The 17,335-nt window shown below is 37.4% G+C and overlaps 1 protein-coding gene across 2 annotated transcripts in view; it reads right to left on the bottom strand.

Annotated features, from left to right (window-relative positions):
- Positions 1-3,293: 3,293 nt before the first annotated feature.
- Positions 3,294-17,335, bottom strand: part of PMS1 (PMS1 homolog 1, mismatch repair system component) — a 53,286-nt gene continuing 39,244 nt past the window's right edge. For both annotated transcript variants that reach the window (XM_052791388.1, XM_052791389.1), the window contains 2 exons: positions 11,574-11,734; positions 3,294-8,858 (listed from right to left, as the gene is read on the bottom strand). In XM_052791388.1, the coding sequence (XP_052647348.1) occupies positions 8,667-8,858; positions 11,574-11,734 (353 nt within the window). In that variant the 3' untranslated portion in view covers positions 3,294-8,666. The remainder of the gene's footprint in view (positions 8,859-11,573; positions 11,735-17,335) is intronic.

The following is a 17,335-nucleotide window of genomic DNA, read 5'->3' as shown; positions in this document are numbered from 1 at the left end:
AGGACAACAGTTATTCTTGTGTTAAAATACAGGAGGAAAAAGATATTTAAGCGCAACATATAATATGCTTTTAATTAATAGTTTTCAAACTCCTGAGTGTTTGGCAATATCTGTACCAGAAATGGTACAGTAGAAATTATCAGACTTCACACCAACGTGGCCAGTGCCAGCAACCAGGGCAGAAATATCAACTGAAATTTAAACTAGGGCACTGATGTCTATTTGCACCACAGAGTGAACCCTTTTTCACAAAAGAAAAGAATTACTATCTTTTCCAAAACAGAACATGCAAACATTGCATCAAGGTGTGATTATAAACATTTTAATTGCAAAATTTCCTCAATAAAAACCACAGCAGAAGAACAAGTATACAAGAGTATTGCTCATGCCTGCTATCCCCTGAGAAAGAGCCCTGTTACTGTGATTAGTACAGACCAACAGATGAACATCTTTATGCACTTGATCAGCAAGACCAAAAGGTCACTATGGTTTTAATTTACTATTTGCTGTAAAACTCGTATCTTAAACTGACTTCGCCTGTGTTTTTCAGATATTATGTGTACCTTGAAGTCAACAAATCACAGGTTAGATTACAAATCACTCAATGTAAACTATTAATATTTTGTCCCAAACCAGCCTGAAGCAGAGAAGACCTCTCCAGAGCTTCTGGCTGTCCATTTTATTGGGCCTTACACTGCACTCCTTGAGACAGAGAAATCTTCCTCTATGAAGATTAAGGAGTTTCGCCAGGGTAAAGACTGCAGGAGCAGACCTAGTGTACAGCAGTAACCATGAAACTCTCTTAAAACTATTACAGTTTGCACACAACACTTCAACTCATTATTAAAAAGATCTGTAAATAAAATAGCGAATGCGATTCCCAGTTTTGCAGGTTAGTATTTGTGAATATGCCTAAGTCTCTTGAAACAGAATTAGTTGCAAGGTAAATTTGAACTTGCATATTCCCTTCTGTATATTGAGCTTTTCAAAGATTATTTTATTCAGCTTGTAACTACCAGCACAAATGCTGATTCTAAATATATCTGCTGAACTCTAAATGACTTCTGTTTATAGAAATAGGACATAACAAGCTATTAAATCTTCCTTACAACAAACTGTGCTATGCCAAAATACTTGCTCCAGATTTTTGACCTACAGTTAGAAGACTTAGACAGGCAACCAGAAGAAAACCAGCAAGACAGTTATTATTGCAATATATTTTAACATTTAAGCCTTTCCTTAGATGGACTTGATTTTAGTCTTACTGATTCTGCATCCATACAGGTTTTCAAGAAAGAAAAAAGAAAAAAATCTAGTGGTGCTTGAAACCTTCGTTACTTTACATAATTAAAGAATTCAACAACACACTTTGTTGCTATAAAGCATCCAAATTCAGAAGAAACAGGACACAATATTAATGAAAAACTGCATAAGTTTTGATGACTGAGTAGTATAGAGTCCGAAATTATACAGCCCTGAGGACTCCACAAGGAGTTCATTACCAGGCAAGAATAAACTGCACCCACCCATTAACTATTAGGTATGTGCTCATCATAGTAAACAGGCAACAGTGTTGGCTGAATTGCAGAGTTTGGGGTTTTTCCCCCCTGTAAACTCTGCATCCAGCTCAAGCCTGATTGAGCTGTTTCTTCAGTTTCCATAACCTATAAGCAGTTGGTGCACTATTAAGTGTTTCCAGGTTCTACAGTGAATCTCACTAATAGTATAAAATACTACTATTCTAAAAGGCCAGTATCCCTTTTATTGCTGCTGATGCACAATCACATTTACTTATTTGCAGACATAGACGAAAACTGGAATTTCAAATCCACATTTCCTAAAGGAGTTGGCAGCATTTTCAGCTGCTCAAAGGTATGGCTCTCCTAAATGGCAATGGGATCTTGGGCAAGCAGTTTTGAAAGAGGGGATTTTGAAGCTGAATGTGAAGCTCTAAGTGCAACAATTAAGGAAATGTTCTGTAACGGAGGAGGCTACCTTATGGGAGAAGTAATTGTATGAGTTCTTCTGATGAGGGAACATTTTTCTAGAACTACGTGTATATAGTTTCATGTGTCTTAGTAAGTATTAACGGGCTCTTGTTCTAAATTATACACACCTAAGCTGTCAGGGAACATCAGGGATGTTAACTGACTGAATAACAGTCAAACTCTGCCTGCTTAAGTGAAGAAGAATAGAAATGCAACAGCACATTGCTTTGAAATAATCTATTTACTACTAGTCAGTTTTGGCCAAGTCTGACAAGAATCATACCTAGATTTGCTCCTCCCAGCTGAAACTATTTGTCTTTCAACAACTACTTTATATGAAATAAACTCAAACTATTTAAAAAAGAATTTTCCTTTCCATTCTCCTGAAGTGAGATGATGGGACTTTTTTAAAGCTACTTAACGAACACGAGAGGGTTTCTCCCTCCTGCCCCCCCCCCCCTTTTTTTAATTGAGAAAATAAATTCTCTTATCTTTCATCAGGAACACTCTCTCTCATTTATCTAACATAAACAGCACCAGGCTAACAAGAACAAGGAAAGACATAAGCTCTTTGTTATTTTATGTCAACTTAAGATAATTTTACCTGACTAAGCCTCTTTAAAATTCTCCAAAAATAGGCTGTCCTGACATTAGAAATAAGGTAGAACCTTAGTTCTACCAATGCCATTTTATTACTGCAATGACCTGACAAGTGAGCACTCGCATATAAATGCTTCATACAGCATTCCTCTGTCAAAACGTTTGTTCCTTGTGAATACTGTAAATTAAACAGGCATTTTAAGTGCTGAAGCAAAAAATATTGGTGATCTAAAATATCTAAAAAATGTAATGATTCAACTAATGCTGAGTTACTCCATGCATGAATGAACAATTTGACCTGGGCTTGAATACAATATTTTAATAATGCAGCTGCCATATTCATTGGTCTCTACATTTCCTGAAAACTAATCTGCCAAACAAGTTATACAGTATTAATCTTCTGCGCTTCCGTTCTTGGAGTGCTGAGTTAGTAATGCTCCACAATCGCATGTTATTTAATTGAAATGCTACATTTTTTAAGAACATTTACAGATACTGTAATTCTAAAATCAAGACACATATTTTCCAGCTGAAGAACTACTATTGCCACCTTTGAGCATCTGAGTGGCAGGAACTGGTTTCTAGAAAACTTCAGGTCAGTTTAGGCACTAATTTTTAAATGTTTTTAAATAGTTGGTGGTTTTTTTCTAGGTACACATGGTACTGCATCTGCAGTTTTGAGGGTTTTATTTTTTTCAAAGAGGCTGTCAGAACCATAGCTGTTCTTTATTTCAAAACCTTAGTACCACAAAACATTTGTCATAAGACATACAGAAAATAAATGAACTAAGATCAAAATTATTGTCATAAAACAAAAAATCCCATGCACTAAACAAGAACCTCTCCTGTACCACCTCATTGGTACTATCCCAATATGCAGTGCTGGACCTAACTGAGCATGCTCTGGCAAAGCTTCACCTATCATACCAAACAACTTCATATGGAGTTCATACAAAATGTGGGTTAGCCTGGGTCCCCAAGAGCAATTTTTTTCTCCCCTTATAAATATAGCTTATTTCATTTCAGGGGGAAATTACAAATACAGAAATAACTTTTCAGCAAAACCAAAGTCAGGGTCACTTTGGCTGAGTAATTCAGCCCAATGAAATCATCAATAAAATTACTGATGTGCAAAAAGACTTATGATGGGTTGATGAAAGACTGCAATAACTCTGGATAAACATTTACAACTTCAGATACAAAAGTGATTAAAAAAAGTAAGTAAGAATTCTGTAACTGCATATGACAGCAGCATTACAGTTAATATTTAATCATGATATTGTAAGAATGTTCAGTAGTGGAAGACAAGATTAACATATTGCTTTAAAACATTCCATTACTTTCTGCATCTGTTTACTGATAATAAAAGAAACAGCTGTTCTAAATGTAACATTAACAGGTGTAAACTGTTCATCTGAGATTTTAAAACAATAATTCTCCTCCATTTCCTCCTTAGCTATTTTGAAATGACATTACGAACACCCCTCCTATTAGCTTACACAATTAACTTGTAATTGTTTAACCTCTCCGCATGTCCACAAAACGTATACATGTGGAGTTAGCTTCCTTCTCATTTTGTGCAAAAGGCTCTGTTCTTCTGCAGTGCACATCCTGAACTAATGCACCAGATGTGTCCCATAAAATGGTTGGTCACGCTATTCAGCAGCTTTCCTTTAGCAACTGTTCTATATCAAATTTACTGTAAAAAAAGCATTGTAATTATGAAGTAACACTGTATCAAATTCACAGACCTAATATCTCACTACGTTCAGTTAAACTATGAATGATAATTGAGCTTGAAATTGTATATTTACTTTAAATAAGTCCTCCAAATCATCTGCAACAATGTGTGCTTAATTCGAAGCCATTAACAAAAGATTTAACATTTCCACATTTATACTCTCCGTAATTTCAGATATCATACTCCATACTTAGAGAGAGGAAAAAAATAAAAGCTACTTGTGGTAGCTTTCCATTTACAAAATTAAATGGATGTACCTCAAGTTTCTTTCGATTGCTAACCCAGCCTGTTAAATGCTGTTAAAAGAAACAAAACATTCAAGAATCTTTCAATATTGCTATTGCAGACAAAAAAGTAATTCCGAATTATAAGTTTAACAAAACCAAACCAGACCCCCCTAACGAAACCAAAACTAGACCTGCTTTACAGAAGATAAAACAAGCTCTGAAGACCAAATATTACAACTCTTTCAAAAACCTAAGCACCTGCTCTTTGATGTTTACTTTGATGAAAGTAATACAAATATGAGGAGGGGGGGAGGAGGAGGAATGAAACCAAATGCATAAATTGACACCGAGGAACGAACGGGTGCTTGTATAACTAACTAGAGTATTGCTTGGAAGTATTGATTCTATTGCTAGATATTTTAAATATTCCATATTAGAATATGGAAATGCATAAGAAGTATCCATTTTAACAAATCACAAATTACATCATACAGATTTTACTGTTGCCAATGACTTCTAAGTGCTCCTGATATAAGTCAAGCATTCTACTGTTTTTGCTGTTATTTGAATTGCTACTATTCATACCAAAGGAACAAAAAAACCCCCAGAAATACTCCAAAACCCTTCACACACACACACTTCTTAACTGAGAGGAAACAGAAACTTCATTATTAAGCTTCCTAGTACATTCAGAAAAGAAACATGTAAAAGTCACTACCTCCATTTCATGTTTATACCCATATTTATATGCACGGAAAAAGAATTCTTTTTTCAATGAGATTTTCCTGTATTTAAAAAGAAAATTGACATTCAATGGTTTTCTATTAAAATAATATGCAACTTTTCAGATTTTGGGCAAGGCAGACACTGGAGCTGCAAATACACCACCAGAAATGAACCTGCCCAAACTGACTGTACAAACGATCCTCTGAAAAACGCAAAGCTACGTACAACCAAAAGGTTTTGTAAGTTTTATTACGAGATCATGCCTTAGTCTGGAAAGCTCCTGATTATCACTTAGGGAACACTGCTACCTGCACTAGGCATATTTTAGGAACGCAAACGTGCACACCATGAGAAGCATCACAAGCAATAACACTTTGACCTGCTGGTGGCTGAAAGGAAGGAAGGAATGGTGCTCGTTCATGGTCCTCAGACCTGCCTACCCATCATTTTCAGTGGTCAAAATTGTACGAAAAGAAAATGCCAGCAGAGGGCAGTGCAAATACTAGAAGTCCCCCGAAATGCCCCGACCTGGCCACTTGCGGTAGAAAGAACTGCGTGGGTCCACAGTGTGGGATACACCGACACGGCAGTCTGTCCGCTCGCTGCTGGGACATGCACCCACCAGGTCCTGCCCCACTCTTTTTTCCTCCAAGTTAAGAGGTCAAGCACAACAGTAACCAAGTCTACTCATCGTTACACATTTTAGGTTTTCTTGTCCTTTCAAACAGCCCATAGAGCTGGGGACTGCAAGGACAGGCAGCCTGTGCACGCTCTCCAGAGAACCTCGTGGGGTTCGTCACCTAATGACGCATCTGAGCGGCACCAGGTGCTGATGCAACAGCAGTAAGTTGATGTGCCTTCCTTTTTGAGAACGATTAAATCAAGTGCACCACTTGACTTCTTTTAAACTTGTAAATCCAGAAATGGGGTACTTTTATTGTTTAAATAAGGAACATAAAATGGATGCATCACCAGAGGCATCAGTAAAAGCATCTCTAGAAAAAGGAAGAGCACCTCTAGAAACACAAAGTAACATTTCCTCCCATCCACACTGGATAAAGCAAGGAGAAACTCACCCTCTCTAAAGCCATCTCCCACCAGCACGGTATCAGAGCAACTCACAATTTCAACTTGCACTCCCAACCATGAGTACCACGGTGGGGAGACACCTAGACTTACAGCTCCAAAGCCGTGCTACAGCACTCGCTGCTGGCACCCAGCCACACAACAACCCCCAATATCCCAGAGAGACAGAAAACAAACTGTACGTACGTGTACCTAAAGAAGAAATCCACTGCAGCCCTCTGAGGTAAAGGACAGCAAACCTAGCCAGGAGAAGAGGAGAGAGGGGAGTAGGGAAGGAGAGAAGACCCAGCTCCCAACTGCCCAACCTGGTGCACCCACACCCACAGCAATACCTGACACTAATTTTCTTCCATAGCAACTAAGCCCACCTTGGCACCTGTGAGTACCAATTTACCAATCACTTTTTATCCTCAACCTAGGGCCTGAATACCTATTAAACAACTTGTCCTCTGCAATGGTACTGTTATATGAAAGCACTTGGTGTTGACTCTAGTCTTCCCAAAGATGCTAGCATTTGCTCCAGTATAATTAGGATAAAGCTACTTTACCTTTTGGAAAAGAACTAGCAATTATTAATCTCATTAAAGACTACACGTTATATTCGCAACTGACTAAAACTGGCGCACATTATTTAAGTCCAGACAAACTTAGTTTGGAGATAAATTTCAGTTCTCCGGGTTGCCTTTGGCTTTTCTCACTGTAATGGCTACTCTCTAAACTCTCACAGTTTGTATCCAAACAAGAATAAAAATAAACAAACTATAACCTTCTGCATCCACCGCAAGGCTGGGATCCTGTTTCCCCCTCAGAGCCAAGAGTCACGTCTCCTTCCTGTGTCTCCATCCACCTTCTCACTTCCATTCTAAAAATTCACATCTTCTGCACCGAGTGACATTTACAGCCAACAAGTGTCCAGTTTTCCACTGACGTTCTCATCTTGTGCCTTGCTCACTGGTTAAGTTTGGAAAGATATCCTGCTTGTGCCCTCTGATCATCCCAGCTCTTTATGAAAAGGATAAACTTACTTTAGTGGCATAAAAACATAATCATTGCCTTTCAGTTTAGAATTTATATGTTGTCATGTATTGCTGTGATGTGATTTCTTAACTTAGTTCACCAGTTCAGCACTGTTTGATACAGAGCACTAGATCAGTAATTTACATTTTCAGATTGTACATTTGCTTGTCTAGTCCGATACTGCTGTCCACGAACTAGCTTGCACTCAGTTCTTTCAGCAACCTTCAACCATTTACCTACCAGCCACAGAAACACTACAAAGCTAGGTCTTACCACCACATTTTCATAGTGCCAAGATTTGCTAACAACAGAACAACTGGGGATGGACAGAATTTTCAGGTGATCTTTCTTGAAACTTTTAAAACATACTCTTCCAGAGACATTGCATCTGCTATGCAAAGAAGGCATAATTGGGTAGCTTTACGGAAGTAGGCTACTACTTGAGATAGAGGAGTAAACATTCTGGTAGAAAGAGAATGAACAAGTTTACCAGAATCAGTAGCTCTCTGTATGGCAGACTTTGCCCTAGTTATGCCACATTCTCCTTGAGTGAGGACAGTTTATGTTTCCCACCCCCAAACAGTTTGTGTATAGCATTGCACCAACACACATGGATTGGCATCTGCTTTCAGTGCTAACCTGTGCTCCTGTGACTGATCCTTTCATCTTTCACGTCATTAGCCAGTTTTTGTTGATCTAAAGTTTTAAGAGTGTACTATACATTTAAGAATCACACTTTTCCAAGTGTGTAAAAAAGCTTTTTGGAGATTGGACACTAGGACTTCAATACTCATTTACGCAAGTTAAACGTTTCCAAATAGAAATACATCACCATAAACGTGTAACTAACAACTGCATATGGCAATGCCACATTTAAATACCTACAGCTACCTGGCATTCCTTTGAAAATTAACATCTCATGTCCTCAGTACAATAAAGTTTGTCAGGCTCCGATGAAAGCAACTTCTAACCACTTCACATCTAAAAAATTTTGGCATACTGATATTTTCTAAACCTGCAGCAGTAAGAAGAGCATCAAACCAGTTGAGAACATTTCTTTAATAAATTCTTTAAAAAAAATAGTGATGAATTGTTTCTCTACAGTATTTATTTCCAGTTTTCAAGCAGCATTTGAATTTAAATTAAAAAAAAAGTCTCTAGGAGGCGAGCACATGATAATGAAAAGTCATTATACAAAAGCTTTGCACAAAACATGCTGAAATTACAGAGTAATGATCAAAATTAAGCAAGAGAAATATGATCCCAAACAACATGTTCCATTTACTGAATAATTTCCATGGAATTCTGCTTGTCAGCTTCTGGAATATCTGTTAAGTGATGAAAAAAAGGACGACCATGAACACAGCCTTTATTTTCCTTTCCAAGCTGTTGCTTCATCCTGTAAATTGTGTTTTGTACATCTTCTCTTGACAAATGTAAGGGCAGCTGCCGAGCTAAACGTACTGCTTCTCCCTGTGGAAAAGAAAAACAAAAACAAAACCCCAATAGTTTTAAAGTACCACTTTTAAACACGTTAACCTGGGGCTACCAGAAAGCAGGAATTAAGCACTCACTGTTCAAAGGTTACTCTTCTCTGTTCTGCTGAAAAATATCCCGAATCCCAGAAACCCAAATGTAACTCTAAACATATCTTATTGGTTATTTCATGACACTTTTACAATGGAGTCACACAGTCAGTCTGCTGGTCATGTTATCTTTTTCTTTTAGGGTCCGCTTTTGCAAGATGCTTTGTGTTTCTGAACATCTTGCTTCCCGTTGGCACCAGTATCAGCTGAAGATATTTACCAGTTCACAAGACACATTCTACACCACAAACTTTAGAACTAACATAAATGAAGTCAAACAGTCAGCTAAACAAACTTCTAAAAATACTATAGTGAAATTTTAGATTAATGTTGTATTAACAATTGTCTATTGCATCGTCATCTCACAATACTAGAAAGCAGAAATGACTGCTAAACAGAATTACTGAAGCACCCATCCTCAAAGAATCAAGCAACTTCAAAACCAAGTTGTCAGGTTTTTTGTTTCCTTCCTCCAAGATGGGCCTTCCTGCCATTGCCTTCTCTTCCGTACTTTAGTAAAGTTGCCTAGACAGAAATGGATGTGGCATACAATCTCCCTTCACATTGTACAAGCCTGAAGCAGTGTTCACAACATTTTAATCTGAATCTTCTCATTTTGTTTGTCTGGGATTTTCTCCCACTCTTCCAAATGGAAAAAAGATCACTGTAGACTATTCTCTACCTAGGAAGGCTGCTGCTTTAACCATTACCCTCTTCTTTCTTCTGGGTCTACCAAAAGACAGCAAAAGTTGCAGACATGCTGCAGACATAAAACTTTTATCATAAGTTGCAATTCTGAACACAACAGTGAATGGTGTTTCTAGTGTTTACTCCCCAAAATGGTCAAAAAACTCAGTGCTTACTTTTATTTATAGGTGGTTTTTTTTTCATGATGGCAAGCCATGTACTTCCTAGTTAATATGTATTTTCCAGCTACTGTTACTGCTGAACGTGTATCTTCTTTCTAACAGTTCCTCACAGGATCAACTTTGGTCTTAATAAGCCTTCCTTTGATAGTCTCTTGATATATACCTTTATATGTATGTGTCTGTATATCTCTATATATCTGTATATAGATATATACACACGTTTGTGTGTGTATCTCTCTCTATGTAAACCAACTCCATCCCACTCAATCTGACTGATGGGTATTTTAAGTAGAGGAAAAGCTTCCACCTCCAAACCAAGTTACAAACCATTCCTTTCTCAACATTTAACTCATCCTTTCTTTAAGTTTCTTTCATGAGTGCATGAGAATGGTTCAGTAGAACACAACAGAATAACTTGCTCCAAAGGCAGCTGTAAACTAACTGCCCCAAAAAGACAGGGAAAGATTTGTATAATAAATGTTTAAATGATAAAACACATATTCTGTGTAAATGCCTAAGTCCCATTTTGAAGTAGCCTGATTCAGGAAAGCATGTTAGTAAATGATAAGTAAGAAGAGACTTAACATATATTTTGGTAACCTTTTTGAACAGAGATCTTAAGAATTGGGATTAAAGATAGCATAGTGAAACATCTAGACAAGAAGTGATAGAAAACTACTATTTGTTAGTTACTCCAGCTTTAACTAGTACCCCATATATTAGTTCTGTCTGAAACTTCATGCCCATTATCATCTCTGGATGGATGATTTTATCTATTTGCATATCAAATATTAACAAGAGTCATTCCAGTTCCAACTGTTGCATAATAACTTCTGTAAGAAAACAGATTAAAGATTCTTTTACTCAAGTACTGTATTTCTGGCAACTAATAATGCTGGCTGCTTGTGAAGAACACATGGTTTCCTCTCTGTCAGTGCACTGCAGAACTTGGTCACTATTGCATTGAATAGAATGGACTTCAAAGACTACGGTAGTTGTCAGTATGTGCTTCCTTTAACTGCAGAAGTTATTGATGTTAACTAAACACAAGCATTTGCAGAGGCGTATGGGGTTCACTGTATGTGAGCCTTCATTTTTTACTTCAGTGTCTTAATTCCAGTGACAGCTTGCTTTTCTGGCAAAAAAAAGTTGCCATTTGTCTCTCTCTGCCCTTTCTTTGAAAGAATCATAGCAATTTTTCTTCTTTAAGTGGAAATGGTGCACCTTCTGATTTTCATGATGTACATCTTGTTGAGGTTTACATGAGAATTAAGCTTCAATTAATGCCTACTTTTCATAAACTATCACCTTAAATAATTTTCTAACTTCTTCATAGATTTATTTATAAAGGAGTTGAATCTTGATGATTATTCTGGATTCAACTACCTTCTAAACTTTGTAAAGCAATTTTATGGCAGTTCTGTATTCTAACATGGAGAAATTTCTAGTCTGAAAACTGCTTATACAGAAACACTTTGTGAACATCAGCTTTCAGCATGTATTGTATCACATTGGACAACTGTTTTTGGATATGTCTCATGGAAGTATTTTGGTAAGCAATGCAGAACCCATACACCTCAGAGAGGATATGACATTCTCCTTTCCAAAAGTAACTTCTGTTTAGAACAGAACTACGTTAATTAAAACAGAAAGCTAAAGAAAGATTTTCAAGCTGTTTAAGGACTTACTATAAGCTTAGCTGGCCAACACTTAAAAGCAAACTTCTGTCTTACCTCCAAGTAATTTATCACTTTGAGAGGCCTACATTCATATACTTCCTTTGCATTTCCATTAACTACTGCATTCAGAATTTCTTTCAAATCAGAAATACCATAATATGGCAGACAATTCGCCTTCCCTTCTATTTCCAGATGACTTTCTGTAGCTGAAGCACCTGAAAATACAAAAACAAACCAGGAATTTATACACCGTTTTGATTTCTATTCTGGAGCAATTCAGAGAAAATTAAACTGATAAAAATCACTTAGTAAATTAGTCTCACAAATTCAATACAATTAGGAAAATTTTTTTGCTCCTCCCTTGGAGTGAAAAGCATTAACTTTCATTATGATGATATGTGCATATTCACATCACAAATGCCTCAGCTTATTTTAAGTCAAATCCTAGCTGGCACTGTTTAAACGCTTAAAACATTTTGCAGCATTCCCAGTCTTCAGCATAGCTTTAATTAAAGCTTCTATTGCTTTAATTAAACATACATGAAATTAAAGTAGAAGCTAGTAATAAAAGACAATTTAGTTTGAAAAAAAATAAAACAGAGTGTTGGCATTACTTCCTATGTAATTGGTTTAAACATCTGTAGAGTTCAAATGTTATCATAACAAATTCAGCTTCTACTGAAATAAAAAGCATTTTCTTCTCCTACCATAGCAGACAAAGAACTCAAGCCCATATAACTAAAGGCTCTGTGACAGACTTGATACTATCATTCATATGACATCACTGCTGCAGTGGGTACCACTCTGAATAGGAATGATGAATGAAACATTTAAACAACCTTCTCAACAAAATATCTATTCAATCTTTGAGGTGTAAAAGATTTCACTTCTTATTCACACTACTTGCAAAAAATTTGAATGAAGTGGCTACTGCACAGCTAACTGTTCTTCCGCTCCCAGGCAGAAGCAAGTTCTCTAGGGGTCAGGCTCACATATTCTTATGCAGTCCTTCAAAGCTCCTCCAACTCATTCATGCTGGGTGCACAGAAATCTCAACCCAACCCACATGGCTACCTTCCCTTTTTCTCCACTACAAGTCTAAGAAGTAAAGAGCTTCACAAGGAGAGCATGGAAGAATTTAATTCACAACGAAAATAAATCCACTCTAGTGTAATGGCCCCAGGTAGAATAAATTACATTCAACCTGAGTCACAATTGTTTTTGCGAAGTCAAAAAAGATGGAGACAAATAGATTGCTACAAAGTAAATTAAACTAATAAACTGTGATATGGGATCATGCATGTTCTTAATCCAAATGACAATGTGAAAGATTTCAGAAGGGAGAGAAAATACATACACAATGTAAGTCACCACAATGTACTTTCATTAGCTAGTAGAACAAGACTGTTATCCATGACTAGGCACTGCTTATTTGACAGTCATTAAATGAGAGCATAGATGGACAGGAGGACTGTGCAGGTTGAAAATTTTTCTAAATATGGGTGTGTCACCAGGTAAATAATGCTGTTGGGCCTTTCTAAGCTTCATGGCAAGAGATACCTTGACCGGAGTGCAAATTTTGATATAGGGAACAGCTCTCCCCCCCCCCCCCACCCCACCAATCACATAACCTCCTTCCAGCTACATATTTAACACTGCTTTAAATTTGAAACTTTATTTCCTTTTTCACCCAGCATTGTCTTCCTTCTCTTTTTCAAGCTGTCTTTCCCTAATCGTGGCCAGCAAAAACAGACATATTTTTTATGTACTGCTGTAAGCCTGTTATCAGATTCAGCTTAAAGCAAAATTTAACTATCTGAAAGTTAGCCAGTTATTAAAGGTGAGATAAAATGATGTACTATGCCAATATTTCCCCATGAGAAAGGCTGCCAGTAAGAGACAGGAGCAAAAGATCAAGTCTGTTTTTAATCTCCTTCAGCTCTCTTCAATTTTATCCCAATTCTGCTTTAATGGAAGAGTAGATTTGAGTAACTGTTCCAGACCCATTTGATTATACTGCTTTCTCTCTAAAATGCAAACTTAGTCTATTTGACCACCTTCAATAATTACCTCTCTATATGCTACCAAAGATGGGACAAAATTTTGTTAAGTTTCAAGTGTTAAGATTTTCAGTTTGAAAACTTGTTTTTCCAGTGTTTCCTCTTAAAATGTCATGACAGTGAGGTTCTGGATTTGCCAAACTTTTTTTTTTTTTTTTTGCAAATCCAGTAAACCAATCATACATGCTTGCTATCGAGACTGCTAATGCTCAATACTCTTCAGTTTTACCAATAGCAATTTTCCTGTCTGCAAATTTTGACAGCCAGATTTGACTTCACCGTACTGTTCATTAATTTGAAAGTCAAAGGGGGCTTGAAAGAGTCTAACATAAGAACAATCAATACAAATCCTGGCTAAGAGAAGTCTTTTTTGGTATTTCTGTTTGCGTGTCATTCTCCTTTTCTGCCTACATTCTTCAGACTGCAAAGCTGATTGCATGTCCACTGCATGCTGATTAACATATATTTATCTGCAAGTCTTTGCAGGAATTCCGATATTGGCAACAGTTGATGATATAAGCAGATGTCCAAGCCTCAGTGTACTTGGAAATTTTTGACAAAAATATACATTAAGGTTTTTGAGTATTCAAACAGCAGTCTTCAAGCAGTTTCCATGGTAGTTTCTACAAAATGCTTTGCAACTTCCAAGGAAAACATTTCCATGAACAAATAAACTAGCTTTCAATTGACTAAAAATGTGGATTTCTCATTGCTACAAATTTCCCCTTTCTCTTTCCAAACAAAGCATTCACAATCATCTTTGGATAATTCCTTCTTGATGGCCAGGAAAAACTGTTCTCTTCCAGATGCCACCTAGATTAGGTGATACTATAAGACTATCTGTCTTCCAGTCTATGGTCAAAATCAAACTGAAGTTAAGTAGCAGCACGATTTTCCACTGGTCGGTTACAAGAGCTGAGGCAGCTTATATTACCAAGGAAGATGGGTTATTTACTTATTACTTCTCTTTGAGGCCTTGTAAGCACATTCTTTGTATATATGTATGTTGGGTACACATATTCTATCAAGCAGGCAATTGTACCCTAAAAGCCTGCCTTGGAGCATGGCCCAAGGCCCACCGTCGTTACAAAACCAGGTAAGACGTGTTCCTTGCTCTCAGTCTCTTTCCAGCCAAGAATTCACATCTCTCTCTAGGACTTTCACAAAGGCAGACAGATGTGCAGTGAAGGTACATATAACAAACACATCTTAAGAAGAACTGGACATCGAGTAATCCATCTTACTTCTTGAAATGCCCCTCTGTATGTAGGGGTCATTGCAAGCTATACCCAACAAACAAAGGCCTGGCAGATCCCAGAATACTGAGTTAAGTAAAAGCAAACACACTGCTCTCCCAAAGGTAGCATCACTTGAAGCCTCAGTAAGGCCAGAACATGAGGGGGCGGGAAGGCAGTGGAAGACAGACTGGAGCTTAGCGTCACAGCTTTGCAAATCACAACTGGCACGTTCCACAAAGAAACCATTGATTTTGCCTAACTGACATACTGACAGCAAGAAGCTTTTTCTGAGCTATTTCACAACATGTTTTTCACCGTCAGCTATTCAGAGAAAAATCTAGTTGAAAACTCCTTAGACTGCTGAGCAATCAATATAAAGAGAAACAAGGAGATATTACAAAAGATCTTAGCCTACTGAAAACAAGAAGATAGGGCACATCCAAGATCTAGGATACTTGGAACAACTTTGGCTGCAGTCATACAGAGTCTTTGAACAATACAGAGCAAAGGTAAATTACATTCCTGTCTTACAACAACAGAGCACTCAAAAGGACAGACTTATCCTCAAATGAAACAATAGGCGAGTAAGGCCTGAAACTTGCATGGGTTTGTAAAAATAACTACCCAAAGGCTGCATTTGTGAAAAAGGAAAACATTGCCAGAAGTTCAAACAGTTTTCCTACCAAAATGACAGAACAGGAAAAAAACCTCCATGTGGAACTGAGTCCTTGTTAGGAAGAAAAGGCCTAATTAGACCTTACAAAAACCTACTACAAGTAGTGCATCTGGTGTCACATGATGCCATGGGGTTCAGAGTAAGGCATGTCATGCTAAGCCTGTGAGAAAGACTCCTGGTAGATTATTAAAGTTCAGAACCTCCCCACTAGCTAAAAGGTCTTGGCCATTAAAGAGTATAGTTGTATTCCTACAAATTCCAAGACTGTGAGGGAATAAGATTCAATTTCCAAGTATTAATCCCAAGACCTGCTAAATTTAGTGCAAGACTAATGTTTTTTTTTTTAATCCTATGAGAGAAGTTGTCCCTTACAGACAAGTCATCCAAATAAGGAAAAAACAGTGCTACGTGGTGGTTTTTTTTTTTTTCAACTAAGAAATTATCAGAACCAAAATCTTTATAAAAAGTTCATCTGTGCCATAAGTTGCCAAAAGGTAGGAATTTAAACTGCAAAGAAGCACCTTTAATGAAGACCAGTTGAGATGCAAGCCCAATGCAACAAGGAAATTACCAAAGTCACCTTCCAAATTAAGGCAGCTGTTCAGATTTTCTTGTTATTGAATAAATAGTCAGTCCTGTAAAACACACCTCACACCAAGAGGAAATAAGGAATGAATCTATGGTCCTATATTCAAGTCATTACACTCATCTAGGAAACAGTCCTAGTAAAGTGCTCAATACCAAAGCAAGAGGTCTTGCATTCCAAATTAATATCTGAGTATCATGAGTAGACTTAATATATGATAATGGGCAGCAATACTCAGGGTCCTTCTCTTCTCCTTTGGCAGATTATATGTGGAGATTTAAACAAATAATCAATGCAACCTACTACACTGACAATCCTCTTCAGAGATCACCATGGGTCAAGGAAAGCCTCTTCCTCTGCAGCCAAAACTGCTAAACATCAAATTGGAGCAGTTAAGTTTCCTTTGTTCTTGTTTTGGAAGGTATCTTAGAGCTTCTGATGGCATCACAGACTTATCCGCATGGATCAACAAAAAGGTTTGTTATTTTGCAAGAAGAAACTACCAGAAATATCACTTTCACATTCAAATTCAAAGCTAAAGAAACTGAACCTTTGCTTGTGACATAAAAGAGGATGTCTATTTCGGAAAGAGGAAATTTGCTACTACAGAAAATAGAACTCTTAACCCAGGACGAAAAAGGAAGCCATGCACTAGTGGCTATTAATAAGAAATCAACCATCAGTCAGAAAGGGACATGTAATATGACCGTGTCAGGGTTGAAGTCCCAAAGGAAAGTACAGACCTTCAAATATACTCCAGTGGACCTTGACAGCAAGAAAGGGTTGATAGTTCAGTTGAGAAACAGCAAATACTAGGACTGATCCAATTCACCCCCAAACTTGGAAAAAAATGAGTTATAAAGGTATTCGCACAAAGAATGGGGTTCTGGTGTGCCTCTATGGTTGCTGCTAAGGTGAAACCCTCCAGCTACCGTGGGTTAAGTGCATATTTGCATTCTGGACACCTCTCCACAGCAAGTCATGACTTTATCATCCACCATCCAAAGTGGCAACCCCTGTCCCAAAAAATTAACAATGTATCCTGAAGAAACAAAACTTTTCTTCTAGTTCAACTTCAACAACATCTGAATGCCTGCCTTCCAGGCTGTGTCTGAGTTTCAAAAAACCACAAAAATAGACACTGAATTCAGACAGCAAACAAATAAAATGCTTCTATAAGGATAACGAAGAATGTTTTATGAGACAAACTTGTTCTCTCAAAGTTGAGAAAACCTATAGAATACTCAAGTGTAAGT

Source organism: Harpia harpyja, chromosome 7 (genome assembly GCF_026419915.1).
Source record: "Harpia harpyja isolate bHarHar1 chromosome 7, bHarHar1 primary haplotype, whole genome shotgun sequence".
NCBI lineage: Eukaryota > Metazoa > Chordata > Aves > Accipitriformes > Accipitridae > Harpia > Harpia harpyja.
This window is presented reverse-complemented; position numbering and strand designations above follow the sequence as displayed.